The 19809-nt window shown below is 39.1% G+C and overlaps 1 protein-coding gene across 2 annotated transcripts in view; it reads right to left on the bottom strand.

The window, feature by feature from the left end:
• Positions 1 to 755: 755 nt before the first annotated feature.
• The window catches only part of LOC126428129 (all trans-polyprenyl-diphosphate synthase PDSS1), an 804750-nt gene continuing 785696 nt past the window's right edge, over positions 756 to 19809 (bottom strand). For both annotated transcript variants that reach the window (XM_050090031.1, XM_050090032.1), the window contains 5 exons: positions 18743 to 18832; positions 14227 to 14358; positions 10451 to 10645; positions 8026 to 8265; positions 756 to 3159 (listed from right to left, as the gene is read on the bottom strand). In XM_050090031.1, the coding sequence (XP_049945988.1) occupies positions 8044 to 8265; positions 10451 to 10645; positions 14227 to 14358; positions 18743 to 18832 (639 nt within the window). In that variant the 3' untranslated portion in view covers positions 756 to 3159; positions 8026 to 8043. The remainder of the gene's footprint in view (positions 3160 to 8025; positions 8266 to 10450; positions 10646 to 14226; positions 14359 to 18742; positions 18833 to 19809) is intronic.

The following is a 19809-nucleotide window of genomic DNA, read 5'->3' as shown; positions in this document are numbered from 1 at the left end:
AAGAAGTGTTTCCATTGCGGGGATGAGGATAAGGAGAGTAGTGTTTGACAAATCCAATAGTTTGCCCTTCCTCCATCCTGTTACGCCCTCCCAATTCATATCCCCACATAGCCTTCAAGCATTTGTCACTTTCCACTGGCCGCTACAACTATAGCTGACACCTCCACCTCCCAAATTCCAGCCAGCAAGCTGACCTCCTCCGGGCAGCTAGCCACCGACCTTCAGGCCCTTTCCTTACCTCCCACCTCACTCTCTCTCTAAATACCCCATCTGACACTACCTCCACCACAACCCGCCTACCTGTGCAAAATAGCATTGACACCATGTAGGGATATAGGTGTTTGTGTGTGTGGGAGTGTGTGTGTGTGTGTGTGTGTGTGTGTGTGTGTGTGTGTGTGTGTGTGTTTGTGTGTGTAGGGGGCAGGGGAGGGGGAGGGGGGGGGGTTATGCTAATAATCTGAAGCTGAACAAGATATGATTATGCAGTTCAGCAAGGACAGAATCAAATACCTTTCAAGGAAGATCAGTAGCTTTCTTTGGTCTGGGATCTGTGTATGCTACATTCTCTGTTCTTAAATGTTTAATTGTTTCCTCTGTCATCATGTATCTACAGTAGGAATGGGGAACCTGCATGATACTCACCTAACTATGTCCTGTGACTTGTAAGAGATCACCCAAATAAATGTCCTTTATGCTGAAATATACATATTTATTTATTCTAAGGGTTCATATATGGTTAAGTAAATGCATCACAATTGTTTCTATAACATTTTATTATAAAAAAGAGAGATACACTGATAATGATGATCCCAATATACATATGTAGTCTACATGTCCAAATCCTGACCCTTTAACCACAGATAAATATTCGCACTTGCGCAGAGCTTGTGTTTTAGTTCAATACATATATGTACATACTCTGTTACAAAATAATATTTACAGAATCTGTGAAATACAGATTCATCTTCTACTGAGTTCCAAGAAGCAACTGATTTGAGAAAACGTTCTGTGATTGTAGGAAAGCACTTTTGGATGGATACATATATACATATATATATATTTATATAAATAACACTAACACACGACTGTAACAGCAAAGTTTAAAATTTGTATCCAACCAAAAGCTGCTTCTTGTTACTACCACATATATAAGATGTGGGTACTTAATAGGTGTCCATTTGAATTAAATGTTGATTGTGTCTTCCTAGTGCATACACACGTTGTCATGAAACGAAGCCACAGATACACAAAAAATGAAAAAAAGGTGGCAAACTTTTAAGTGAGCAACAATTCATTTTTTTTTTCAAAATTAGTAAATGGTATACTTTTATATTATACACATGTTGATAACTTTCCTTCATATAAGAAATTAGATTTATGTATAAAATATGAGTTAACAAAATTTAACAATACAATATTTGAAGAATAATTAAAGTATTTTTGAAATGTTGAAAAATATGGGTATATAACAATTATGAATTATAATAACAAGGTACACAAAACTGGTGTGAGCATTACTTTTATGATATGCTGCCAACAAATACATTGCCTTTAAATCCAGTTAAAATGATGCACAAAAATATACTTTTATCATATTAGCAACAATACAAACTTGAACATGACTGGCCACAGCTCATATCTGAAGAACATTTTGTTCTTAGTTATGATCCAGGTAACTTTAACTGTAACCAAGCACCAGCTGACATGATTCCTGTAACAGCAGCTGGATAAAACTAAATTTTAAGTTTTTGTTTTTATTTGGCCCCTGGTGACAGAAGCATTATTTCCATGTGACAGTGCTTTACAGCGCTCTCTTCATTACACTGGGATAGAATAAGGCTGGTTTCTCTGGACATAAATGTATGGTGGAAAGAGGAGAAGAGAAGTAGGCAGATGAAAGAGAAGGTTGTTCATTTTACATATCAATTTTCTGAGAAATTTAAAATTATCTTGAGCTTGCATTTTTAATTGTAGAGTTTAGAATGAGTATGTCCTAAGGATTCACTGAGAACAAACTCTCAGTTGCTGCCGGTCCGATATTCAGGCATGACACTGACAGAGAAACTTAATAATTCATTTTCTACTATAAGGCAATCTATACATACAGGGCAGCCTATACATACATATGAACAAATTTTCTGTTCCAGGTAAATGTGGCAAACTATCTAAAGTATAAAAACTCTTTTTTTCTATTTTATAATCTGCCAAATATTCAGACTGTGTGTCCCCTTATAATATGAAAATAACTGTTCATTAACATCTCAGGTAGCTTTAAGGCAATAAGTGTATTAGATTTTCGCCCTTATTTTCATCATGTATAGCACACATGCATTATTCTCGACAAACAACAAACACAGAATCTTGTGTATAGGCCTTTATACATTACCCAGGAAACTTTATTATACCAATCAAATATCATTAAACTGCAATAATAAAAATGTATACTCTATATATAACAAGAAATATGTAGCTTCATGTTTTGCATAAAAGCAGAAACTTCCCAAGAATGCACATTTGTTTTTCCAAAAATAAAAATAAAAATAAAAATTACCTTCTGACACTACATATGGAAATATTTCATGGACTGCAGGTTACAATGTGCTATCAGTGTACATTGGCAAGTGAACACACATTTTTCACAGTGAAGGACAAACCACAATATAAGTTATTGTAGTACACATTGGCAGTGTTCAATGAAATGGAAAAGATAAAAGGAAAATGGAGCCACTTCTGAAAGATAAATAGTGGACTGTTATGAGATTATATTTAGTAACCATTCAAAAATCCTCTATTTAGATCATCCAAGATATCAAACGCTGCTGTGGTTCCAGCCACAAAATATAATGAAATTATCAACAGATGGCATGGCATCATTTTCCTTATATCCAGAATGGCTTCACATGAAGTGTCCCGAAAGATATTTGATGGTGAATCCATCGAGAATGCCACAGGAAATCGGGCAGCTGAACATCACGTTACTAAGACTACTCTTTCAGCTTTGCTGCAGTTTTGTGCTCGCAGGTTTATCAGAGGAGGCGTACCGCAGAAATGGCTCCGACCTCCCTGCCGTATGCAGGGCCGGGAGTGTGTTGCAAATGCATACAGTTCCTGCATTTGTGCTCTACATTCTACAGTGAAGTACTATGACATATTGGCCACCTGCAAAAGGCAAAAAGAAACTTGTCAAAATGTGTTTCACCTCAAAACTCCCCCCCCCCACCCCCCCACACACACACACACACACACACATGGAACAATAATCTGTGGCATAGAGCATGGTTATCCTTAAACTCACTCAGTCTTGTAATTAGAGATATGTGGAATGAGGAATATCAAAGCACATCCAATTACAAACAATCCCTAGTGCTGATGTCTACTGGTATGCAGAACATCAATAGTCTGCAAGACTCAAGAACCACGCCTTCAACAACAGCTGCTACAGGAAACATTTACTTTGGATGGGCTCAGTGGCATATCCATTACATAACTCTGGTACAGAAGATGATGCAGACCACATCTTCTTTGACTGATGGAACAGATACAATGATACACATCAATATAATGTTGCCCTCTGCCAGTTTCTATGACCTGCTATACTTGAAAGCCTTTGTAGTACACTTCTGTTACATTCATTTTGAAGTTGGCACTGTATTTTATCTTTTTTGAAACATTGATAAAAATTCAATAAAAAATGCACGTGGAAGCTGAGGAGGAGGGGGAGGGGGGGGGTGGGGGTGAAACTGTCTGTATGTGTATAGGAAAGAAGTAATACATGTGATCTAGTCTAGATGGACTTAGTTTATAAGCATAGGTGAATAGGAGCATCATCATGTAATTACTGAAAATGTCTAATATAATTTCCTAAGCTTTGGCAAGATTAGGAAATGTGCATTTGTCTAACCTGTTTTTAAAAACTACTGCATTTAATTTGTCACTAATTTAAAGTAATTATTTGATGAAAAGCATATGACTTCTACTGAATTTCTTTTGGAACAACATTTCCAGACACTTTTCTGCATTAAATGAAAAGGTGCTCCTGCCTCAGGTGTGTACATCCAACACCTTTGCTTGTTTATATAAGTGATTAATCTGTCATCCTTATTGGCATGAGGTTGTTAAACATCAAACAATGGAAATTCCAGGTAGCAATATCAACAATGTAGGAAAAGATAGATTGCTACTCATCGTAAAGAAGACATTTCAAATTGCAGAAACACACACACACACACACACACACACACACACACACACACACACACACACACACACACAACCACCAACTCCAGCATCTCAAGCCAGAATGCATTCAGGTCTGAGATGCTCGAGTTGGCGGTCGTGTGTGTGTGTGTGTGTGTGTGTGTGTGTGTGAATGTTGTCTGTCTGTCTCTCTTTACTGATAAAGGCTGTGGCCGAAAGCTATATGTAAGTCTTTCAATTGCGCCTCTCTGCAACTTGACGTGTCTTCTTCACAGTAAGTAGCAATCTGTGTTTTCCTAGGTTGTTAAATATTATATTTTTGTTTCATCTGACATATATGGAAACCTTCATAGCTGGGACAGCCAGTGCCTATGGGTGTAGTAGTTACATGACCACATCACCAGTTGCCATTTGCCAGAGATGGTTGCCTTTGAAGTACCACCTCAGAGAAAATGATTCCATTCAAGAACATGGAAAGCACGAGAACGCCATTTTAAGTCTGTGCGAGAGGACCATATGTCTTTATTGTCAGTTATGGTTTCACTCTCTGAATATTTACTCCCTTTTAATTCTAAACACAAAGTTTGATCACTCAAAAAATAAATCTTATTTTTACCAAATATGTGGGTTTGCTTGTTCTTTAGGTAAATTAGGAGAATATTGATAATTGAAGGGATAAATAAAATGATAAATATTCTTTCTATTAACTCAAAATGTAAATGGAAACTTTTCACACTGTACCACCACACGTACCAAGTCCCATAAACTCATGACTGATTGCTCTCCATACCAGACTTACACTGAAGACACTGCAATAAGAGGCAGTTAAATAAATATCTGTCTAAAGAATAACAACTTATTTCTCTCTTCAAAAACTAATTTTAATTTCAACATTGAGTCCAATTAGGGGGAGAAATACTTCTCTCAATGAGTTGGCCTATTTTTAACCTTTCCAAAAATAAAATTGCTAAATGTGTTTCTTTTGATGATGATTTCCCCATCTGAATAGAATTTTTTATCTATGAGACATTTCCACATGTTTGGGAACAAGAAAAAATTGCAGGTAGGCACAATGAGAAAATACAGGGGATAGTGGGAAGGAGAAGCAATTCATAACACAACTCATGCTGTTTTGGAAATACAACTCCAGACGAAGGTGTTGACACAATGTGAAGGTGAAACACCACTTTCTTTTTCATGAAATGGAACTGACTCTCCTTCAGCTTCTTGTTGAAGAGGTCCAATAAAAAAGGTAGAGTTATCTCTCTTCCTTTCTCTGGCAGCCTTCACATCCCAAAACATTGTCGTATATAGTATGTAGTATACAGTCTTACAGGTACTTTACAGTTTATCAGTGACCGGTTTCAGATGGCAAGCATCCATTACCAAGTTTCAAATAGTGATGTAGCTATCACTTTATAACCACAAGCAGCTCCAAATTGTCCACGTTAATGCAGAATGTGTATCCCACACTGGACTGGCTTACCTTCATACACAGGTGATCAACTGTTGCCATGCTTAGCACATTCTCCAGATATCTCAGCCATTGAACACATCTGGCCATGGATTGCCAAGAGACCGGCATGCCACCCCATGTCAGCCACTATGATGAATCAACTCTGGCACAATGCTGACCTCAAAGATGAGGCACATCTGCCAATCTTAAATCATCATAAGTGTAACAGATGTTGTCCTAATTACTGGCTATGCAAGCCAGAATGATTGTGTCGTGTGCTCAAAGGTGCCTTGTATCGATATGAAAGCTGTCATTGGGCACACTTCTCTCTGCTGGACGCCTCCTGATATCGTTTCACTGTCTGTGTAGATACCCATTTTTCTGCAAAAAAAAGCCCATTTCTGGACTGAAAGTATGTGCTTTGGCCATATGAACTTGCACAGCTAAGTGGACAACACATCCGTCCACTTGGGTGTTAACCATGTGGGGCCATAGATTCTGCACGGCATCACATTTGACTGAGCGAGGTGGCACAGTGGTTAGCACACTGAGCTCGCATTCAGGAGGATGACTGTTCAAACCCACATCTGGCCATCTCGATTTAGATTTTCCATGATTTCCCTAAACCACTTCAGGCAAATGCCGGGATGGTTACTTCAACAGGGCACGGCTGATTTCCTTCCCGAGTTTGTACTCCGTCTCTAATGACCTTGTTGTTGACGGGATGTTAAAAACTAATCTCTCAAATTTGGAATTCCTAAGCCTGTTTCATAGTTGAATTACATTTGTGGGATCCTGATCAAAATGAGTACCAACATCCCTGAATGGAAAACTGCAGTTTGGATATGTCACTATGCTACTACCACTGTCAAATTCTTACAACTGCTGGTCCATGTTTCTCCTCCTCACACAGGCACAACACAACCTTCTTGCAAACCTCTAATGTTTGAATGCTATAATGAGACACACACTGTATTACTTTTCCCTACATACATAATGTAGATGGCACTACTCCCCTCTTTTGTGCAACTGTGCACAAATACCAATCATACGCATATGTGCACAAATACCAATCATACGCATATCTGTGTATGAGGTGTGTGAGAAAAGAACTGGGACTGATTTTTTGTCTACCAAAGTTTTTTTTTTCTCCAAACAACAGTACTGTTCTCTTCAAAGTACTTCAACTGGTAGGGCCTTTAACATGCCGGTCACATTTGAATGTTCTCCATAGTACCAAAAGGACACTTTTAAAACATTTTATCAATTTCAGGAAAAGAAAAAAATCACAAAGACTCAGATCAGGAGGGGGGGCTGTGGAACAAGAGGAATGCATTTTGAGGTCAAAAATTCTGTGATGGAAATGGCCGTCTGATATGGGGTGTTGTCACACTGCAGCATCCACTTGTCTGCAATTTCTGGTCTCTCTCGATTCACCCTTCCCCTGAGCCTTTCAACATCATCTTTATAAGATACTTTATCGACAGTGTCTCGGAGGCACAAATTCTTTATGCACAATACACCTACCGTCATAAAAGCAAATCAGCATCATTCTGAACTTTGATTTGCTCATTCAAGCTTTTTTCAGTTGAAGAGATATCTCAATTGTCCACTCCTCACTTTGCTGCTTTTTGTCAGGATCATATTCAAAAATCCAGGACTGATCACCTGTGATCACACAACAGATCCACTCGTGGTAATTGGCAGTCTTCTCCAGATCTTCATACACATTTCTTCGGCCATCCTTCTGCTCGGTCAGAAAGATTTGGCACCATTTTGCCACAAACCTTTTGCATATGCAAATCTTCTGTCAAAATTTGATGTATGATGTATGGTGAAAGTTTTTAAATTTAACAGGTCACCCATCATCATTATTGTTAAATGTCGGTCTGATCTCTCAAGAGCATGCAAAAACTTGTGCTCTCGATAAGGAGTATTCTCCGTAGGCCTGTTCCAGTTGTCATAGGACACACTTGCCAATCCCCCAAGTTTAACACAAAACTAGATTGCATAACATCCCTCTAAATTCTGCTCTTCCATTTTTGTAACACACAATAAAAACTCTTCAAAAATCACTCAATGGCTGTACAGAGCTGAAACTCAGACTGAGCATCTGTGAGGGATGAAGACACTGGTCAGTGTTGTCACTCTTGTTACGTTTCTCACTCTCCTAGTGTGTAGCAGACTTCGAGACAATCTGATGTTTTTTGCATGCTGCATTCACTGTACTGCAATTTTAATGACCGACAGTGTAATTTCACTGCTACATTTGCCCCACAGAATGCTGCTAAGTGTGCACAGAGCTTTTTGCCTCCCTCTATTTGGTCAAAACTGGGCGGACAGGCCAGTAACGAGTACAAAATAGGACTCACCTGCGGCGGTAGCCAGTGCTACTTCATGCGGTTGATGACGAGGCTGGTGACGACGCCAAGTGCCTTCTGGTAGGGTGACTCGCTCAGGCGCGCGGCCAGTCGCTCCGCCTCTGCGCAGTGCTTGCGCGCCAGCATCTGCGTCTGCTCGAGGCCCCGCGACCGGTGCACCAGTTCGAAGGCGCGTTCTACATCACCTGCCTCTTGGAATCTCCGCATTATCATCGGATTCAGCTCCGGGTACTGAAATGGTCAAAATGACAGTGTAGGTCGTGCTCTGTGAAAATACAAATGTTATTACAACACCTCTGCTGAGCTTCTTTACAGCTCCTGCGGTTTTAATTACCCCTGCAACCTCTATTGTGACCTTTATTACAATATCTCTTGATTTTTTTCATAAATACTGTGGATGAATATCACACAACTGAAATTCCAGAAGTCATAAAAAGTATATATGAAGAGTCACATATATCTATTTCAGGGAAAAGGAATTGAAATGGCAGAGCACCAACCTAAGTGTAAGACTAAGGTGTAGAGCATCATTTGCACTTTCTAATATCTACATAAATGAACTATCATTTTACCTTACAATCTTGAAAATCCAGACTGTATGCTGACAATGTTACTTGCAGACAACCTGGTAAATATTGCTAACAATAAGAATACCCTACAAATAACAGGATATCAATCACAAAAAATCTGTGCATCAGACAATTTGCAGATCCCATAAACAAAACAAAGTTAAGAGCATTTTACAGAAAAAATAAAATTATTTTTCTGATAAATTCAAATCTATATTTAATGCAAAAGTAGTAGTGCAAGTAACAAATTTTAAATACTTAAGATGCAAGACATTAAATGAAAACAAAACTGATTTTCAACATGACGTAATAGAAATTTAACTTAATGAGTGGTACTATTAGGCGACCCTTAAAAGGGAAAGTAAGGAAAGAGAAACCTCTCAAATTTCATGACACATAGTTTTACTGCATGGAATTTAAATGTGGGCAACAGTAAATGAGGATAAGCTATGGTCAAGAGTGCAAAAATGAGATTTCTCACACATTTAGCAGGATCTGAAAGATCAAAAGGAAACTACATGGAAAATATGAGCAGAATTAGGATTAACGTCTCTACATGAAAATTATACTATACAAATATAAACCAAGAGGACAACATAGGGAGACCCAAACACCAACGGGAGGACTTGGAGTAATCTCTATACGTAGGCATAACATGCAAAACCAGATATGTGCACAAAACCAAGAAGATAGTGATGGTGATACAGCCCCAGATATCTGAAGACAACAATAATGGTGATGATGGCTGTTTTTATGTGAAATGACAAAATGATATGAGTTGAGAAAGGGATGATTTCCCTAATTTGTCCCATAATTTCAGTACTCCATAAACAGTCATTGTGACTGTTTCTGTCCAAATTACATAAACTGCTCTCACTTCCTATTGTGATATGAATGAATTACAAAGTCTAGAGCTCTCAAAACAGAATGTTCACTAGTCCACACATAGTCCCACTAGGATGTTGAGAAATGTGCTGCAATTTTTGTCACCCAGCCAGTCATTTCCCACTCCGTTCTTTTTACGTTCCACTTTAGCTTAAGTCTTAATCTGGGCCATGTGGCACTATATAAGAACCATGGCAGATGGGCAATGAGGGGATCAAATTTTTGTATGCAAATCTAGTTTTAGGTTTTCTGCGGTCTTCCAAAAACCCTTAAGATGAATGCCAGAGTGGTCCCTTTGAAATGGATACTACCAATTTATTTCACTCACCTGTATAATACTAGGTGTTGGCTTTGACTAATGATATAATCAATGTGTTAACCTCAAGGGCATAATATGCTGCATGTTTTAAAATACAACACACACACACACACACACACACACACACACACACACACACACACACACACACATCAGATCTTCAGCTACAGTGGAAACCTATATCCTGTCAGGAAAACTACAGACAACCAAAATATTGTTTACTGGAGGGAAATGTAAACATCATTCCTCGCAAATGAATATGAGAAATATAGGGATGGTATTGATATCATAAAGTGCTCTCCCTCCCTCCCTCTCTCTCTCTCTCTCTCTCTCTCTCTCTCTCTCTCCTTCTTCTTCTTAACAAATTCCTCTAAAATGTTTACAGAAATTTAGAAACAGCTGATTTTGAGCACCAGTTTGTTACTGTAGATGAGATGTGGATCACTACTTCACCTGAGACATCAAACAACAACAAATACTGGGAGGATGTTTGTGCTCTGAATCAAAAATGGCAAAGAAGATTTCAAATGCTGGAAAAGTTATGGATAATGTTTTTCAGGCTCTTCTTACATTAGCTAATTTAATTTCAAAGTAATACACATATTTACAATACTAGCAACAATTGGGCAGTAAACAACCTCACCTTTTCACATGCAAAGAGAACTGGAGCAGTAGCGAGCCCCAGGCGCAGATCTGCGGCAGTCGGCTTTCCCATCGCTTCTGTGGAGGAAACGAAGTCTAGAAGGTCATCCACCAGCTGGAACGCCAGACCGAGGTTGCGTCCGTACTGGAAAGCCAGCTCAGCCACTTCTTGGCTCGCGCCCGCCAGCATCGCCATCTGCAATTCATTACATGTCAGTGCCAAGCATCTGCTATGACATGAAAGCTGATGGGAATCAGTCATCTGTCCTAAATATGCCTAGAGATAAATTTGTTTTAAGCATTAAACCTTTTAAATTAAATTCTACATTATTTTATTTTACATTTATTAATCTTTCCTGGCGGTTCATCACCTAGCTAACTAAATAAACCGTCTTTTATAAAGTATGTTTTGAAACTAGTTGTACAAAAATGTTAAATTTAATACAAGTAGTTAGCTGATTAACTGTTTTGCACTGACGTTTTATTTTCAATCATACATTGTTCGAGAAATAACTGAATATCTTTACTGATATCTTCTTTGTGATTTTGGCTCTCCTTCTGTTCTATTAATTATCTTTTCAGTGAACATTACAAAGTCATTTGGCCATGAAGGCTTCATTAATATTTAATGATTATGCAGTTGTCTAGGAGGTGGGGTTAAGAGTTCCCCTTCTCTGTTCCTTTTCAATCTTCGATTTGTCTGACTCTTTAACTTCTTTAGCTGTGTACTTTTCCCGATTATTTTGATCAACATCATATAATGGTAATTTGATTTGTTCTTCACAACTCCAGGGCTTTCATGGAAGATTACATCTCTGCTGACAATTGGTTGCTCTCTTCTTTCAACTAGATTCTGTAATGCTCGTCTCCATTCTACCCCACGAGGTACCTCTTGACAGCTTTTTTATCCATTTTCTATCTTCTTTGAAATGGGGTGTGGGTACAGCATGTAGAACCCATTTTATTCTTGGAACCACTTTATTCTTGGCTTCTTACCAAACCACACATAAAAATGACTAATTCCTTTCACAGATTATCTCGGAATTAGCTTTAGAATGTACACTGACACTTCAACCCATTCAGCTCACATGACTGCTGGGAAATTGGTTTCGTTATTTGATTACTTGGAAATTTTGCCATTTCAACTATACTTCACATCTCCTGTTGACTTCCACCATTATGTTGTGGTATGTAGGTGCTGTTAGTCTCTGAGGAACACCTTCTATTTGCATGATGTCCTGATTTCCTTACTACTGAGTTCATTGTTGTCACTTAGTAGCTTTTTGATTAAATGATCCAATATATTTTAATGTCCAAGAAAATGTTTCAACTCATCCTTAACTTCAGATTTTTGCCTTATGAAACAGCAATACTGAAATTTCATGGAGCTGTCCTCGAACACGGCCATATGCTTCATCTCTCGAAAAGATTTATTAAAATGTCCACAGACATTCCATTGGAGTTGGTTGTCTTCTTTCTCTGCGCCAATGTCAATTTGCATTGTGTTGATCCTGATGTCCCCATCCTTCTCGATACAGCTGCGATAATGAAATCTCTTCAATGGTGGTTATTTCAGCAATTTATTTGGGCAAAGTGGGTTGAATGTCTGCCTTACACAATTTTCCAAAATGCTCCTGGATTCAATGTAACACTATTTTGTCACCAATATTAAGCCAACATTCTATTGTTCATGACTTGAATTCACTATTGGGATTTCAGTCTGAGCAGCTAACACTGCAAACGAATTTCTAGACAGCTACGGAACAAACCGTACATCCAGCAGCATAATATCCAGCCCACCAATAGCAGATGATAACCACATATTACCTTTCCTCACTGTCACTAAGGTTCTTTCCCAGCTGCCTTTACACCACATGGACCAACAAATTTTAGAAAGTCTTTAAAATTGTCTGGACAGTTGGTTAGAAGTCTTATAGCACCATTGCCGACCCACCGTGTTGCTGTATCTGTTTCAACTTAATAGGACTCTTCACAGATAGATCTCAGAACACCACTAGCTTCTTCACAACTGTCATCCGTTTATATTTATTTTTGGTTCTCCCATCCAAAATCAACTTTTTGCATCCTTCATACAGTGCCCCCCCACCACCTCACCCCATTTTCATACAGTAATTCCAGACGTCATTTTTCTCATTTCTTTCTTAATGAATTTGCCTTTGTCATATTATTTTTGCTTTTTTCATTTACCATAAATATTTCTTTTTGTGTTTTGTCACTGTTTGAGTTCTTCATAATATTCCTTTCAAGTACACGAAATTGGATTCTTAATTCACTGAATGTTCTCTTTTCATCCTATGTTAGTAATATCCAAATCAACTGAAATATTTTAAACTCACTCGGCAAAGTATACACGGTTTTGCAAAACAGCGTAAGATCTGGCAAAACATTTACATTTTTAGATGCAAGTTCGTAATTCAACTCGTTCCAAAAAAATTTCAGATTTGCTATATGGGTTGAAATATGTTCAGCTGGTAGCCAACTTAAAAAGAAAAACATTGTAAAAATTTTAAACAATCTTTGAATGTGGCTTCAAATTGCTGCTTTAAGGCATTCCATGCATTACTAGCTGTTTGTTTGTCCATTGCCTTTTGATGGACTTCATCATTAACTGCTCTTATTATCATACTCTTTACATAACTGTTTATCTTATGATACAAACAAAATTGTTCATTGTGTTTTTTTACTTGTATTTCTGTACTTTCTTCTTCCAGTGGCTAGGGCTTCACCAAAATCTCAGTGGACAGGGTACTCTATGTTTAGTTTCCTGTTCACACTCGTTTCAGAAGCCTTGCAGAACCAAAGGCCAGTTGACGGCATACAGGCATATTTCAATATTTCACCAGCTGCAGGGTAGGTAAGTTACTGAAGATCCTTTACAGACTTGCCTTTGCATAAGAGGACAACTGTCTGCTAAACCTTCCCCCCACCCCATTCTTATCTCGGTATCTTCCTCCATGGTATGACATGGACTTCAATTTCTTAGTAATCATCTAAGTTGTTTGGCGTTACTGAAAAACTGTTGTCCATCCCAGCCTTCCAAAGCTCTGTCAAACTCTGAGTCTAGTACTGGAGTTCTTATGTTCTCTGTATCAACACCCACCTCTCCTTGTATCAAATTAGCCGACAGTTCCTACTCTTGTACAGGCTGATAATATATTGCTTCCACTTATTCAATCTTTCTGTTGCATTTAATGGTGGTATCAATTCTGCACTCTTAATTCTGATGTTTCTGCTTATAAATTTTCAGAAAGATATTCTGCCTTTCCTACATGCTGATCATTTTTCTGCCCTCTTCTATTTCTTCTTACTTTTCCAGAAGCCATTTCCATTCATTTCTTTCTGAGCTGTTTACTGGTGGGAAAAGATGCCATGCTTGTTGGTCTAATGGGACAGACAACACCGGTCTAATTGGACAGACAACACCAATAACGTATACAGCTGGTTCAGTGTAAAGATAGACCATATTATGTTTCAAAAATGAAACCATGGAGCAATAACACAGTTTTCCCACAATGTTTGGAATCACTGTATATATTAACTTTGCTAGCAACTGTTTGTGAAAACTACATGCAGTTTCCATGTTCCAACTGGGAAATATTCGGGATCGGGATGGTGGTTTAACAGGATTGACCATTTGTGGAACACTACACTACTGTGAAATGAAGTCAAGTAAAGCTCACAGTACATAAAAACCACACACTAAGTGTCACCTAGCACATGCTCCACAACTCGAGAGACAGAGCGCCACATACATACCGCTTTGACGGAGTTGGCTATGAGGCTGGCTGTCTTGCGGTAGGTCTTGGTGAGGTAGTGCGCGAAGCGTTCGTTTTCCGTCTCCTTAGAGCCCAGCTGCATGAACTCACCCTGCACCAGGTCAGTCACCACCTGCAAACAGGACTCTCTGTGAGACCAAAGCCAATGTCTTCACGAAAAAGTAATGAATTTGCAACATAAAAAAGTTTTAAAATATGGGAGCATTAAAAAAAGCTTCAATAACCGAACAACAGTTTAAAATATAAGTGTAAGTAAATCAGAATTTTTAATTCTCAGCAGAACTCAATTTCTTAATTTTATTGCTGATGCAGTGGGGTGGGTCTGCAGATGTATGAACTTTTGCACATGGGAGAGGTATCCTGGGCAGAGTATCATCATCATCATCATCATCATCATCATCATCATCATCATCATCATCATCAATCAATCAGTCAATCTTAACAAGTAGTTGTCCTCTTATCTCAGGGGTTGACAGTTGTTGGTTCTCTGATGGCTACACAGTACTACAGTAACCAAATTTCAGAGTTGGTCAGATATTTTCTGTGTATTTTAGTATAACAGCCCATCATCTCTATTGGTTCATTACAAATTATTTAATTATGATTCATTCCAGTTGTCACCTCAGCTAACTTCATTTCTATGGAAATACCTTCATAACAGTGAGACAGCCTGTAATATGCAATCACTAAATAACCCACACATGAGAGCATATCACTGAACTCTTCATCACTAAACCATTCTGTACTGCTGCATATCACTGTCAATGATCAGTTAACTGCCATAGCAGTATAATGAGACAGAAATTGCAGTACCAAATTTAAGCTTGAGAGGCAAAATTAAAGTGAGCATCACTGCTTTCAAAAACAAGTACTGTCAGAGAACTGAACAATTTTGTTTCTATACAAGATATGCAGAACATACCATGAACAATTTTACTGCTGAGAAGATGTTTTCAGAACAATATAGATACAAAGATATTGGGGCAAAAAATGAAAACAAAATACAGTTACTTTGTAATCAGCCACTGGAGACCACTGGGACCTTTTACCAAAATGCTCAGAACATACTTTTGAGCAACCTCCGAAATTTTGTCAGGTGAATTTGGTTTACTTCATGTGGACCAATTCTCACGTTGCAAACTCTTCCACAACGTCCCCCCCCCCCCCCCCCCCCAAAAGTGTAGTTCCCTTTGCAAATCCATATCGACATGTTTAGTGTTGCCAAAAGATCTGATTCTAAATTTTGTATATTTTAGATCTGCTGTAACTGTCACAGGAACAAGGCAGAATTACCATCAGCAGACATCACAAAATCATCACGCACAGTGCAACCCAGGTGTTGCAACTAGAATTAATTTTAAGGAAAGTTTTCTGTAACACTTCTGTATTTTCAAATACTAACCTACAGTAGAATTATTAAAATTTAAAACTTTTTTCCACTATCAGTGATCTAATTGTGTGTTACTGAAGTCAATTAAATTTGTTAAGCTTTTCTCCTTTATACACTACTCACCCGGGACTGGTAGTAAAGCTCAACCATTTTGGCAGCACATTATCATTCTCAAGCGTCTTAAATTAAGACAACAATACGGCACCCGAGGTTTACTGTCTGAATGCATGAATGGCATTGCACTAATAACACTTAAAACTTCCAAACTAACAGGACATGGTCAGTGTTAAAACTTTTTCCTAACATTTCCTCTCTGACTGTGGGAGACATCTACAGAGGTAAAATGCCTAACTGCAGTCAACCATTTTACCTATGAAGATGTCTCCAGTCAGAGAGGAAACATTACGAGAAAGTTTTATACATCAACCATGGCCTAATAGCACAGAAGTTTTAAGTGATGTCAGTACCAGCTATGAAAGCTTGCACTGTATGAGCATCACACTAATATTGTTACTAAATAATGACAAAATGAAAATTACATTTAATTTATTGTGATTTATTATTAAGTTAAATAAATGTCATGTGACTAGGACCACCCATCGGGTAGACCGTTTGCCAGGTGCAAGTCTTTCGATTTGACACCACTTCGGCGACTTGTGTGTCGATGTGGACGAAATTATGACAATTAGGACAACGACACCCAGTCCCTGAGTGGAGAAAATCTCTGACCCAGCCGGGAATCAAACCTGGCCCCTTAGGATTGGCATTCTGTTGTGCTGACCACTCAGCTACTGGGGGTGGACATTATTAAGTTGAAGTCCTCTCAGGTTCATTCATTTCCCTTATTTAGAAAATTAAACTAATATGCCACCTGGATAGTGGCACACATCGGCATGCTGATTCCGGGTCGAATCTGTCCAGAGGATTAATGGTGAGGGCTGGTGTGCTGACAAGACTGGATGTGATTTTTAGGTGGTTTCCCACATCTGATTAGGTGAAAATTAGGCTGGTAACCAATCTTCGATTAGAAATGAAAACAAAAAAGGAATTGTGTTTATAGTGTACAGTTCTATGCGCTGGGCTCAGCTACTTTACGTATCTATGAAGCGATATTGTAAAAGTCTCTTCGCAATGCCTCTTCATCATTCTATAGGCAGCTACTGTTTTCGCCCCAAGCCATTCGCACTTCACAGCCGAAAGCTGTCAACGGTGCTGCCAGGTGTCAGGGATTTTCTTAAGCTGACTTAACTGTAGCAGTGTCTTCATAGTAAAGAATTCATGTATGATGTGGCAGTTTCTCAGCATTTATGGTGTCATATCTCTTGAACTGTGTGTCTTATAGTGATATATTTGAATAGGTACATCCAGCAATATATGTGGATACTTTCTGAGAGGTCTATTGAACGTGGAGTTGCAGCACAGAAGTAATAGTTTTAAAGTCGTGCACAATGTGGCAGTTTTTCATGCATTTCAATGTTTATGATGTCATATCTCCTTCACCATGTCGGGTGGGTAGTTATTACCCACACAGTGATTGTTGCTAGACAGTAGGGGATACGTGTACCAAGTTTGGTTGAAATCGGGTCAGTGGGTTAGGAAGACATGAGGAAAATACACAAATCCATTTTTATAATATGTGTGGGTACACTATCTGACCAGAAGTATGCAGACACTCCTATGTGGAACTGACCACGAGAGGTGAACCTGCCATTATTAAAAGGATCTGGAAATACCGTTTTATCAGTAGAGAACCAGTAGCGGCAGTCTGTCAGGTGAGCTCGGTGACTTCGAACGGAGACTGGTCATTAGGTGTCTGCTGGGTAACAATCCATCAGGGACGATTCGAGCATTCAAAAGCTGGTTAAGTCGACTGCCAGTAATGTGACTGTGAAGCAAAAATGCGAAGGACAACCACACCTAGTTCAAAACCAGGCAGGCCTTGTGTGCTGACAGATGGGGCCATCAAGCATTTCGGAGGACGGTCGTAAAAGAAATCGCACGCACTCAGTGGAAGGAATCACTCGTGAGTTCCAAAGTGCTACCAGGAGTCCAGGTAGCACAATGACTGTGGGTAGAGAGTTCATAAGAATGGAGTACAATGTTCGGGCAGCTCCTCTTAAACCACACATTTCTGGAATCAGTGCTATGCAGCATGAGGTGATGTAAAGAGTGACGCCACTGGGCAGTAGGTACCTAGAAACGAGTGATTCGGAGAGACGAATCCCGCTATACCCTGTGGCAATCCGATATGAGCGTTTGGATTTGATGACTTCCTGAAGAACGTCACCTGCCATCGAGTATAGCGCAGAGGAGCTGGTGTTACAGCACGGAAGTGCTTTTTGTGGTTAGTGTGTGTTCCCCTTATTGCTATTAACCAAACTCTAAATGCAGAAGGATATTAACGTATTTTAAAGCATTGTGTACTACACACAGTAGGGAAACAGTTCAGAGACTGAGATCGTTTGTATCAATGTGATCACACCCACTGTCCTAAAGCAACATTTGTCAGGTAATGGTTTGTAGACAAAAGCATTCCTGAAATGGCCTGGCCTGCCCAGAGTCCCAACCTGACCCCAATGGAACACCTTTGGGATGAGTTAGAAAGTCGACTTGGCTCCAGACCCTAGCGTCCAACATCACCACCTTCTCTGCTTTCGGCTTTAGGAGGAATGAGCTGCCATTCCTCCACAGACATTCAGACACCTCACTGAATTCGTCTCCAAAAGATTTCAAGCCATCTTTTCTAGGCAAAGGGTGGACACAGCTCACAATAATTTTCATTAATAGGTGCACAGGTGCTTTTAACTTGGTAGTTGTATTCTGTGTAATCAAATTTGGTATTTTTATTACTTTCAATGATGTGTCCTCAAAAATAATTTTTTCAGTTTTTTTTCACCTACAAGGGCCGGTCTTTTTTCCCCACAACGTATAATATAGAGAAAGGAATCACTGTTCGTTTCCTATTAACACTCGAGGCCACGATAGCTTGCTATCGGTGCGTGAAGTAGTGAGGAATGCTTTGTGGCACGTCTAACCAAAGGGGACCTCTCCCGTTCGCTTTACCGCGCACTTTAAGGTGCCCGTAAATGAGTAGCGCATGCCTTACCTCGCTCAACGTCAGGGTGACGTCATCATCCCTGAGACGCGCGATCATCATGGACGCCACCGCCAGGATGAAGTCGCCTGCCATTGCCACCTATAACAGAAAATCACTTAGTATAAATTTAAAGTAATGCAGACTGGAAACTGTTTTGCAAATGCATTGTGCATGGTAGGAAATAGTGACTAGATGGTAGGCACCACCTACTTAGCAACGGTTTCATCTTGGTGCTCCCTTAAAAGTCGACTGACATCTGCCACAATCATTAATGACTCCAGAAAAATTGCGACTTTAGAAAGACAACCAGTGGAGTTCCACACTACAGAGTTATATGGGAACGTCATTATTAGTACTAACAACAGCAGGTAAGACTGATGCTGGAAGAAAATTACAGGAAACAGTGGAGTAAAAGCTTGGATAAGAAAAATACAGATTTAGAAAGGGCGTTTGTACACAGATAGCTGTGTTTAACAGTCCCCTATATATTCAATTTTTTGTGTTTAACGGTTTGTGACAGAGTTAAATGACATACATTGAGGTAAAAATTATCATCTCCTAAATAATTTTATACTGTTCTACAGAGGCAAACATTAAATTACATCATGAAAAATATACAAAAGCCACAGAAGTCTGTTGTGGAAATTAGAAAAGTGTGTGGCTTACATCGCTGTTATTAATTATTTATATTGATTAAATAACTGAGGAACGGGAAATACAATTACATCAAGTAAAAAACTGACAAAACATAGAGTGCGAACATTATTATTTGTAGACGATCAGGAACTGATAGCTAAAAGTGTGGTCGACTGACTAACATCTCTGAAGAAACCTGTTGTTGTTGTGGTCTTCAGTCCTGAGACTGGTTTGATGCAGCTCTCCATGCTACTCTATCCTGTGCAAGCCTCTTCTACTGCAACCTGCATCCTTCTGAATCTGCTTTGTGTACTCATTTCATGGTCTCCCTCTACGATTTTTACGCTCCACGTTTCCCTTCAATACTAAAATGGCCTCAGAACGCGTCCTACCAACTGATCCCTTTAGTCAAGTTGTGCCACAAATTCCCTTTCTTCCCA

This window comes from Schistocerca serialis, chromosome 12 (genome assembly GCF_023864345.2).
Source record: "Schistocerca serialis cubense isolate TAMUIC-IGC-003099 chromosome 12, iqSchSeri2.2, whole genome shotgun sequence".
NCBI classification, from domain to species: Eukaryota; Metazoa; Arthropoda; class Insecta; order Orthoptera; family Acrididae; genus Schistocerca; species Schistocerca serialis.
Note: the sequence above shows the minus strand (reverse complement) of the source record. Positions and strands in the feature narration are given on the sequence as shown.